This window comes from Microtus ochrogaster, unplaced genomic scaffold (assembly GCF_000317375.1).
Source record: "Microtus ochrogaster isolate Prairie Vole_2 unplaced genomic scaffold, MicOch1.0 UNK124, whole genome shotgun sequence".
Lineage (NCBI taxonomy): Eukaryota > Metazoa > Chordata > Mammalia > Rodentia > Cricetidae > Microtus > Microtus ochrogaster.
This window is the reverse complement of record NW_004949222.1, coordinates 566269-578110: the sequence shown is the minus strand read 5'-3', so window position 1 is coordinate 578110 and position 11842 is coordinate 566269. Positions and strand designations below refer to the sequence as shown.

Genomic DNA, 11842 nt, shown 5'->3' with positions numbered 1-11842 from the left:
TCTCTCTCTCTCTCTCTCTCTCTCTCTCTTTAAGGCAGGGTTTCTCTGTAGCTTTAGAGTCTGTCCTGGAACTAGCTCTTGTAGCCCAGGCTGGCCTCGAACTCACAGAGATCTGCCTGCCTCTGCTTCCCTGTGATGGGATTAAAGGTGTGTGCCACCACTGCCTGGCATGACAGAAGTTTTAGACTTGTTTTTTTGTTCTGCTTTATTGCTGTTTTTGGAAAGACAAATGGGGGAGGGGACCTGCAGTTAGGAAGGTAGGAAAGAGAGGAGGACATGAGAGAAGTTGGGGGAGGGCAAACATAAAAATTTATTGTATGAAAAAATTTAATAAAACACTTTTTAAATTGTCCACTAAAACCAATTTGTAAGTGGAAGCACTACCTCTTCACACAGCATCATTTAGAGCATGATATTCCATGTAAGCTGAGCAGTAAAATACATTGTGAATCTTCAGAAGCTGATTGGCCGTTAAGGCGTTGCACATGAAGGAAGGTTTGGGAGCATTAGTGTGAACTCAAGGGGTTTACTACATACAGAGTGGCATGTGAAGTGCAGTTGGTATTAGTGCAAGATAAAGAAGCGGTGGAGTTCTGAAGAAAATCAGAGATGTCCGGTTTTAGAACTAGGAAAGAGACCTGTACTGGAGAAGAATTTGGAATGTTTCAATTTGGAAATGGTTATTCAATCACCTGGATTAGTTGGCATTGCATTGCAAAAGATCATATAAAGCAAAGGAATGATGGATGAAGGTGCAAAAATAACTCTAGTATTCCAGCCAATGGAGGCATAGCTGTCACAAGCTCCACCCACCCACCTTCTTTAGCATAATGGAAAAAGATATATGTATAGACTTACCATAACACTCAGGACTATCAATATCAGTAATGCCAGCTACCCAGTTGAAGATAGGATATTTTACTATACAGCTGCATATGTAAGTACCAACTTTATTTTTACAGTATGATACATCTATGCACACCGATGGCTCCAACTGACACTCATCAATATCTGTAAATGAAGGAAAGTTATTTGCTTTTATTTTTATAGGATGTACCAGTTTCTCTTGCCTGTAAAGTCTCTACAGCTAGATTTCATTTGTAAATTTACCAAATAATATCCTTTGTTCTTTGTTACAATAAATCAATACGATAAAGGTGACAGTTCTCCTTGAATTAATTTGTGAACAACACAATTCTCCTTCAGAAACTGTTTTTATTATGTCTCCAAACATATAACAATAGCAATTTAAAGAAGGAATGTCTTATTTTGACTTGTGAGTAAGTGTGGGAAACAGTCCTTGACCACAAGAAGGCACAGCCACAATTATGTACATTGCAGAAGTACCCAGGCTGCAGAGAGAAACGAATATGGTTCTAAGATGTTGAGAGAAACGAGTATGGTTCTAAGATGTTGAGAGAATCTATTATGGTTCTAAGATGTTGAGAGAAGCGAATATGGTTCTAAGATGTTGAGAGAAGCGAATATGGTTCTAAGATGTTGAGAGAAACGAATATGGTTCTAAGATGTTTTTCCCTGGTTGCTTTTCTACTTAGTCTGTAATTTAAGTCTATGGCGTTCTATCATTCACATTCATGGCACATTGTCCTTGCTCATTTAAGACTCACTCTAAGGGTCTTCACAGGCATGCCTACAGGCATTATTCCAAATCCAGTCAAGTTGACAGTGAGGAATAATTATCACAAATATCAAAAAACATGCATGTGTTTTGTAGAGTAACATTCCCAAATAATAATATCCAGAAGGACTATGAGGTGGGCAGCAGCAACCTTCTAGACATCGAAGTATCCTATATAATGCTTAGAATGATGTTGCGGTACTACTGAAAGAATAAACAATGAATAGTGGAATAGATTATAATATGAGAAATTCATTCTAAGGCAAGGTAATGGTGACAGCAATTTCTCTAATATAATATCACAACTCCAAAGGGAGAATTCACTAGCTTCTTTAATCCTGATTCAAGTAGTTTGTTAAATTGACTTAAAACATACAACTCAGCAACAAGGTAATGGTAGTGCTTTAAATAATAAATGATCCCTACAGGTTCAAATGTTTGAATAATCATGTTTGTTGGTATCATTCTTTAAGAAGACTATTGGGGGAAGAATATCAGTGGGGTCTGCCTTTGGGTGTCTGTAGCCTTGTCACACTTCCTCCTAGATCCTTGTGATTCTTGTGTGGACTTGAGATGTGATATACGATCTCTGACTGCCTCATAATATTGCTTTCCACCATTATGTACTTTGTCCCCGAAACCATAAGCCATAACAAACACTTTATTCCATGTGTTACTTTTGGTTGTGTCATTTATAACAGCAACAAAACTATGACAAAAGTTGTGGGGCTAAAGACATGGATCAGTGTTTAAGAGCACTGGAGACTCTTGCAGAAGATTCAAGTACAATTCCCAGACTCCAAATTGCATCTTAGAAACATCTGTAACTATAGTCCCAATGGAGTGGATCTATTGCCCTCTTCCAACTTCCATGGGCACTACAAGAATGTGGTACAAAGAAATACATGCTGAAAAACACCCCTATACATAATATAAACAGTAAATGAAGCTGAAACTAGGAAGTGGAGTTATCGTTGTGGTTGACCTGACCATTCTTTCCTTTTGAGGAAGAAGGAAAACCTGGTTGACTTTGTACGTGGAGCTTTATTAGCTATTATTGAAGGACCTCAAAATGCAATGATTCAGAGAGTGATGAAGACATTAGAGGCCTTAGGCACAGGAGACCTCAGGAAGAAATAAGTTGTCTATTAGTACCTGGGTTAAAGGCCATTTGTGTTATGCTTCAGTGAAGAATCTGGATGTTTTCTGATGGAGGAAACTCATTGGTTAAAAAATAAAGAAACTGCTTGGCCCTCATAGGTTAAAACATAGGTGGGAGGAGTAAACAGAACAGAATGCTGGGAGGAAGAAGAAGAGAGCTCAGAGGCCATGCTCCCCTCTCCCGGGCAGACGTGATGAACCTCTGACCCATGATGGACGTAGGCTAGAATCTTTCCTGGTAAGTGCACCTTGAGGTGCTACACACATTATTAGAAATGGGCTAGTCCAGGTGCGAGAGTTAGCCAAGAAGAGGCTAGATATAATGGGCCAAGCAGTGTTTAAAAGAATACAGTGTCCATGTAATTATTTCGGACCATAAGCTAGCCAGGCGACCAGGAGCTGGGGCAGCAGGAACGCAGCCCGCAGCTCCTACTACAGTTTTCTACCCTTGTTCTCATAATTGGCACAGAGTTGAACTTAAAAACAATTTACTAATTTACTTATCAAGAGGACATTGCAAGGCAGCACAATGCTGAATCCATACTTGGTTATTACTTATTATCTCACTCACTTCTATAAGGAGAACCAGAAAGCGGGGCAGAAAAAACTTAAAGTGTGTATTATAGAGAGATAAGAACCCTAGAAAATAAAATAAAACCCCTTTAACCCAGAGACTAATAGACAACTTATTTCCTGCTGAGGTTTTCTGTGCCTCAAGCCTCTAATGTCCTCATCACTTCCTGCATTATTGACGCCCAATGTACACCAGAGAAAAGACTGTGAATATTGAAGCTCAGAAGCATCAAGGTTAGAGCTCATGCTCTGCACTGGAACAATGAAAAGGAGCCCTGAGGACAAGACTACAACCAGCTACCGAAAAGATGGGGGGAAAAAGAAGTCCCAAGGGGCTTCTGCTTTTACAAAGCATACCAACTGAGTGGCACTGTGATCCATGGAGGAAGGGGTCTGTCCTAAGCTGGCAGCCAAACTTGGCATTGTTGCCATGAAGGTAGCAACTTTGAAGTCAAGAAGAGTGCAAGAATGCGGGTGTTTTGCACTCTTTTTCTATGGTTTCAGGGATCTCTTGGGATCAGGCAAAGTGTGCCAGGACTTGCATTTATGAGAGAAGGCTTTGGAAGCCTACTGTGTGCATTTGTAAAGGTGAAACCTGTATTGTGGTGGAGGTCTCAAGGTGCTGGAGTTAGCAGAGCTATGAGATATCTACCAAGAAGGGCTTCGCACAAGGAGTGAAGACAGCTCAAGAAGGAGAGAGATTTATGTTCAGACAACAAACCCGGAGGAGCAGAGTCATCTGAGTCCTTAGTAACTAATGACCCAGATACCAGGCATGGAGCTGCAGCATTTGAGGCTTACCCTGTTGTGTTTCATTTGCTTTGGTGTGCTCTTTCCTCATTAAGCCCCATTACTCCCCTTTGGGAAGGTAATGTATGCTCTCTGCCATCATATGCATGAAGCAAATAATTTGTGTTTTCCTTTTACAAAACTCACAGCCAAGAGACACTTGAGTCTCAGAGTAGAATTTTAACTTTGGTTTTGAATACTGTCAAGACTGTGAGAGACTAGGGAGATATTTAAAGTTGGTCTAAATGCATTTTTTCACATGAAATAGCTATGAACCTATGGTAGCCAAGGTAACAAATATAACAGTTTAAGTAAAATACTGTTCCCCATAGGCTAAGGATTTTGAGCAATTTATCCCCTATTGTGAATACTGATCCTATAAGTTATATTAAATGTATAATGTAGAGCTTTGCTGGAAGAAGTACGCCACTGAGAAAGGTCTCTGAAGGTTTATAGCCTTGCCCTACTTCTTGTTCATTTGCTCTTTTTCCTATTTGTGGGTGAGATGTGAATCTTCAGGATATTCTGAGATACTGTTAGGTCCAAAGGAAACTCCAATCTCCCAAACTCCAAAAGGAAATCTAGTGATTTCAACCAAGACTATAGGAGGACATCTGGCAATTAGATAAAAGCTGATTTTCCCCGGGAATTTGTGAACTTGTTGCCATTTATCTTACCTCTTGCAAAAGGGACATATATATAGCTGGCTACTTGTATTTCTTATTATCATATCAAAGCACATGCTGTCTTCTAGGCTCCCTAAGTATCACAAAAACCTGTTACACGTTTCAAAGTTCATGCCAACATCCTTCTCACCTCCATCCTAAGTCCCCTCAGTAGGTTACCCCAACAGCTACTCATTCTCCTTACAGCCCTGCCTCTCTCTCTGTTTTGCTCTGGATTCTCTCACTATGTTTCCTTGATCCTCCTTCTGCTGTTATTCTCGCCTCTCCAGGACATAGCCCTTGCCATATTGAGGCTCCTGGCCACGTTAAGTCTACATTCTCTTTCTGATCTCACATCTTCTAGATGTCTGGCTATTTTCTCACATCTACAATAAAACTTCCCTCTTAACCATAAAATGAAGCAGTCATGTTGTCTGTTTATGCAGAGTCCTGATGTCTATCCCCACCATTGTAGACTCCTTTCCTGGAACCATAAACCAAAGCAAACTATTTCTTCTATAAGTTACTTTTAGTCGTGGTGTTTATCCCATTAACAAAATATACTTAATAGAAGAATAAAATTAGAATAAGTGAGCCCATTATTAGAAATTGGTAAGGGTGAGATTGAAAGAGAATACTCCTTCCTGATATAACACCCGTACTTTCCAAGAGATACATGGGAAGGGAGAGAGACATCAATATAAAGAATACATTAGATATCAAAGAATTCGCTTTCTAGCAGGAATATACTTAAGAAAATAGTGTGGTAGCCAAGAAAAGCTTAAGGAATTCACTGAGAAAGTATATGTTGTATAAATGACCTACAAACAACCAGAACTGATGCTTAGAAAAAGAAGTGTGAACTTCCGTCTTTGCTAAGTTTACCAGTCTACTTATACCTTTAGGAGCACTATGGGCTTTTCTCTTTATAAACTAACTCTCTTGCTCACACTGTCCATATGTCGCTGCTCCAATTCACTGTTCCAGAACATAAGAACCTAGGAATCACAGCAGGTTTCCCCAGGATTGTGATTTCTTCCCATAAAACATGACCAGTCCTTCTTCATGTCCATTTTCATTGCTGACAGATCAGAGTTATCTTTATTTAAGAGAGGGACTGTATAATGATCAGTTTTAACTGTCAAACTGATGCATTTAGAACTAGAGTTGTGACTATGAGTTTTGTCGACATGACAGAAGGTAGTAGAACGGCCTGGGAAGGGCGTCTAATGAGAGAAATATTGTGGACTCTGTTGGCCTGTGGGCATGCTTGCAAGGGATGCCTTATATTGAGTTAATTGAGGTGGTAAGACTTCCCACCCTGTATGTGAACAGAACTCTTTCTTGATCTGGGCTCAAGACTGAGAGAAAAGGAGATAGCTGCTTCATATCTGGCATGTGCCCATTCATTCTGCCTCTGTTCATAACTGTGATTGTGAATAGCTGTTTAACATTTCTCCCCCTTTATTTTCTACAGTGATGGACTATAATCTGGTATATAGAGCTAAGATAAGAAAAATAAAACTAATAAAGATGACTACAGACCAAAGATTCCTTGATCCAAAGAGCCACATGAGGCCTGTGTGTCCAAAGACTATAATGTGAGTAAACTTTTTTAGTACCTTTCTTTTGTCAATGACTCTTCCAAATGTCTCTGAAATCTACATAGCATATCAATGTTTGATCAAGGAGTATAAGAATTTTCAATAACTATTAACTAAAACTTTATGTTCTTTAAGTTTTTATCAATGTGGAACAACAAAGGGTTTTTTTTTGAAAGAGGTACCTCAATTGAAAAAAAATGCTTTCATAGATTTTTCTATTGCTGTGAAGAGAAATTATGACAAAATCAACTTAAAAAAGAAAGCAGTTGATTGGGGACTTATCATGGCATGAAGCGTGGCAGCAGATCAGCACACATGGTGCCAGAATAGGAGCGAGGGGATTACAGCTCATTTATCTACAGGCAGGAGGCACAGAGAGGTCTAACTGTGAGTATCATGAGCTTTAAAACCCCAAAGCCCACCCCTAGTGTCACACCTCCTTCAACAAACCACACCTCCTAATCCTTCTCAAACTGTTCCACCAATGGGAAACCAAGCAGGTAGATATATGAGCCTATGGAGATGGTACTCATTCAAATCACCATATTGAGTAAACCATGAAGAACAATGCAGTAAGCAGCACTCCTCCATGGTTTCTGCTTTAATATCTATGTCCAGTTTCTTGCCTTGAACTGCTGTCCTGACTAGCCTCTGTATCAGAATGTTACCTAAAAGTGTAGGCTGAAAGAAACCCTTTCTTCCCAGGTAACCTAGAGTGTTCATCACAACAACAGAAAGCAAACAAAGACAAGCTTCTTTACCTTCACATCTCACATGGGGCTTAATTATCTTTCTGTTATCAGGTTCTGACCAGAATCCATCTTTACAAATACAGTGGGAGCTGTTGTAGCAGTAGGCATTTTCATTGCATTGAGGGCAGGATGCTGCAGGGAACACAGAGTACATTTATGAATTGCCTCATGCCCTTAGGGAGATCTCTTTTGTATCCGTTCCACTTATAAATGCTCACAATGCCTTACCGTATCTATATTCTTACATAAATTTCTATTTTCCAGACTGTCATATTTCAATAAGGAGAACTTTCTTTAGTCACCATGTCTTCATTGACCAGCGGAGGACAAGCTGATAATGCCTTCCCATTAGGATTAGCTCCTTACATCGATGACTGACAGGAATGAGTCTACAAAATACTTGTCTTCAAGAGGTGTAGAGGTGCCTCAGTTGCTAATTTAAATCAGATTTCAAGTAATATTTATGTGTAAGTATGATGACCTGAGTTCAAAACATGTTTCACAATGCCAGCAATGAAAAAGTTTAGGTAAAAAATGTAGGCTAGCATCTTTCAGTTCTGTAACTTTGAGTCAGGTCCTCCTCTAGAGAACTAATTATCAAGTGTGGATTTCATCTTCTTCACAATTATGGCATCTTATCATAGTGATGTCATGAACATCAAATGCAATTACATGTGTAATTGCTCAACTAAGTGGTGGAAACAAAATGGTGAAGATGGAGATATTAGAAATATGGCAATGGTGCTTAAAACAAAATCATAAAATGCTTCACACTTAATAGTGACCCATTCACTTCCAGGAAATAAGATTCCATACCCTCTTATCTTTTCCCCAGGCTTTATCCATGAATAGACTCACCTGAAATATTCTGCAGTTGTAAGACTGACCAGACCAGCAGGATACCAAGAGCTGAAAAAGAAAGAAGAGGAAATAATCTGATTGGGTTCCTTTGGGGCTCTGGCTCTGCTTGGGAGTGTTATGGGCTTTACTAGTCCTATAGAGAAGACTCTTGCCGGGCGGTGGTGGCGCACGCCTTTAATCCCAGCACTCGGGAGGCAGAGGCAGGCGGATCTCTGTGAGTTCGAGGCCAGCCTGGTCTACAAGAGCTAGTTCCAGGACAGGCACCAAAAACTTCAGAGAAACCCTGTCTCGAAAATCAAAAAAAAAAAAAAAAAAAGAGAAGACTCTTATACTTAGCTACACCATCTCACTAGAGTAGTCATAATGAATTGTTGAAAATACTGAAGGAGAAAAGTACATCCTGTTGCAGCTGTGAACCCACCTGTGACCTGTGCAGCTGTGACTCGGATGTTCCTTCAAGACTTGCACACAGATATCATACTCACAATCTTTGTCCTATGATTATGGGGTCTCTCTTTCCAGTACAAGCCTCTACACCCACATTTTGTATGAATCTAAATCTAATCACCATATGAAGAAAAGCACAATGCAAAAAGAATTCATATGTTTGGTGACTTTTCTGTTTGAGTCTATTTTTATTATCCTCAGAAAGAGAAGTATGATTTTTGTAGACTCAACGCAAACCTGACATAGCTTGGAAGAGGGAATCTTTATTGAAGTACTGTTCCATCTGTAGACAAAAACCTGGGTATTTTCTTGATTAGTAATTGCTGCGGAAGGGTCCAGGACACTGTGGGCAGTGTCACCCCTCAGAAGGTGGTCCAGGGTTGTATAAGGAAGCCAGCTGACCAAGCCATGGGAACAAGGCAATAAGCAACATTCCTCTTTGATTTCTTCATCACTTCATTATTTGTGTTCTTGCCTTCTTTATAAGACTTACAATTGTAAGCTAACATAAATCCTCTCTTCCCCAGGTTGTTTATTTTTATGACAGAATCAGAAAGCAAACTAGGACCAGAATCTAATAAAAATCCAAAGAAATGACTACCTAAGTCTACCCTGGTGATCCAGTTAGTTTAACTGAAGCTCCTTCCAGGAGCATGTGTGAGGTCTTACAGGCACATAGCCAACTGAGGGACAGGTGTGCTGCCAAAGAGTTTCTTTCCCAGTGCAGCATCCACTACTGTTCATTTGCATCTTGGAAAACAGGTAACAAATGAGCCCATCAAACCTATCTCTATAAGGAATGTTAGTGATCTAATGTTGTGGAAGTATTCTATGAGCATCCACATGGGCTCTGATTCAAATGTTCCAGATGTGTGTCATGAAAAGAGGACAGAGTTACACAAGAAGGTGAAGTCGATTTTAATGCTATATTTTACATCATCCAAGAGAATTGAGATGTTAGCACTCTACCATGTGTGATTAGGAAAACAGAGTGGTATACGGATAATTTAAAATGCTCTACATTTTGTATGTACTGAGTCTCTCTTCTAGTTTGTTTCAGAAATGTGGTATATCTTCACTCACATGGAGCATGTTCTTTGTGCTCATGTGATGCATATGGTGGATGGGGAGAGTGTCCACAGGAGACATGTAACTTGCAGTGATGTTGCTGTTCTCAGGAAGATGAATGAAAAATAGAAAAGCAAAGACTATGTGTGTTGGACCTCATACCTTCTAACTGATACAAAAAGCCTCACACACCATTTCACAGATGTCATAAGAGCTAAGTCTCCTCCTTCCGGGGACCAGATATTTCCAGATAACAGACCCCCAAGTAGAGAATGACTAAAGCCAGAAACATTCCATTGTGCACTAAATAAGCCCAAGCTATTCCATATGCCCCTTATACAGGAGTGTACTCAGGACCTTTCCTTCACCCACACAAGCAAACACTAAGCCTCTAAGTCTAACTGAAGTGTCCTGCTCCTGGATCTATTCCCCTGGGCACAACACTTTCTTCCCCCACTCTCACCTTGGATACCTTACATTTATTAATCCTGTATGCTGTAAAGTAGGTGAAACCCTATTTCACATTTCCACTTATCTGGATCCCTAACAAACCCTTTGCCTAAAGGCTGCTCTTTCTCTGTCTCTCTCAAACCCCATTTCTCATCCCTCCCAAAATCCTATCAAGTTGGATCCTGAAAATCAAAGGACAGTAGCATATTGGAACTGAATAGCCATATTTTGTATATATCTGATTTTTCTGAAATGTTTTTGAACAGATATTTGTACTGTTCATGAAAGCAAATGTTAGAGTTAGAAGGAAAGTGATGGTTAAGAATGTGATGTTGTAAACTTGAAGAAGATAAATATAAAGATAAGTATTGCAGCTGAGGATGAGATAAGCAAGCTGGCCAGATAAGAGGAAGTAGAGTGCTCTGGGAAACAAAAAACCAGCCCTGCAGGACCCAAATGACTCTGGTGGAATTCCCCTGATTCACTTCCCTTTCTGAGGAACATAAGTAAGGCTCTGTGGCCATCTAATCTATACTTGCATCTAATTGCAGCAGACTAAATTCTGGATAAGGACAGCTTCTAAAATGTCTCCAGCTATTCTAAGAAGAATACCATTGCAGCCAACCTCACAGAGAAGGAGCTAAGCCTTGGGTAAACAAGAGAACCCACAACTACTCTTGGCGCCTTTGATGAGAGGTTCAAGTCAAGACAACAGTCCATTGAAACTACAAGCCAATCACCTAAGTATGAAAATAAATAGAGGGCAGATTAATTGATGGGTAGTTTAATTGTCAAAAAGCCATGCCAAGATTGAGAGTTAGCTGATTGAGCAAAACCCAGTGAATGATATGATGCATGATCACGGTTATCAAATAGAGAAAGAGAAGCTGAATTGAAGAATTTTCTATATTACATTGACCTGAGGACATGAATGTAAGGCATTTTTGATTGGTAATTTGTACTGCGTGGCAAATAGGATATACATATTCATCTTCAGGTGAAGCGTGCCTCCATCATCATAGGGCGTTTAATGATGATTTTAATATTCATACTCACCTTCCTGTCTGTTATGACCCTTCCTATAAGACAGAAAAATCAAAAGTGGGACAATTACAGAGAAGGAAGAGGGCCAAACTGAATAGACAAGGGAGATACAAACAAAATACAAAACTATTTGTTATATTGTGATGCACAATTAATCATTTTTATCTCATTTTTATGTCAGGTCCAAAAACATTTTACACAGTTTTGGACACTGAATATTTATGATGATGATGAAAGTTTTATGGGTTTATATTTTCATTTAAATCTGTGAACTTATCTGACAGTTTACTTTTCTATTTAAAATGTCAGCTTTTCTGAAAGTTTAAGTGTGTTCGCTGTGGTTTCATTTTCTCGGGTACTTATAGGCAATGCATGAGCAATCTCAAACTGAACACTGCAGAACAGAGATTAAATAGCACACACACATAACACTGTTGAGGGAGAAATTGACAATTAAGGGTAAGTTAGAAATGATACAAGTAAGCAAAGCCACAAGGAGATGAGAGAATCCTTTTCTACTTACCTGTGGCATGCAGCTGGTAGCTGATTCCCATATCTCCAGTTGCCACCATCAAAGACCTGAGCATCTGTTCAACAGGGCTGGGTAAGAGTTCCTAGAATGAATCTATAAACAGTAATCTCTTGGTGATCAGAAAAACTTAGAAGATAAAAATGTCAATGCACTGCAAATGGATGGAAATAGAATACACTATCCTGAATGAGATAACCCAGACCCAAAAAGATGAACATGGGATGTACTCACTCATATTTGGTTTCTAGCCATAAATA

General features: G+C 39.5%; 1 protein-coding gene across 1 annotated transcript in view; it reads right to left on the bottom strand.

Moving 5' to 3' along the window:
* The window catches only part of LOC101983333 (adhesion G protein-coupled receptor E4), a 43796-nt gene extending 32189 nt beyond the window's left edge, over positions 1-11607 (bottom strand). Inside the window, exons 1-4 of the mRNA XM_013355394.1 lie at positions 11577-11607; positions 8042-8092; positions 7193-7315; positions 859-1011 (exon numbers count right to left, since the gene is read on the bottom strand). Of these exons, the coding sequence (XP_013210848.1) occupies positions 859-1011; positions 7193-7315; positions 8042-8092; positions 11577-11607 (358 nt within the window). The remainder of the gene's footprint in view (positions 1-858; positions 1012-7192; positions 7316-8041; positions 8093-11576) is intronic.
* Between the last annotated feature and the right edge of the window lie 235 nt (positions 11608-11842).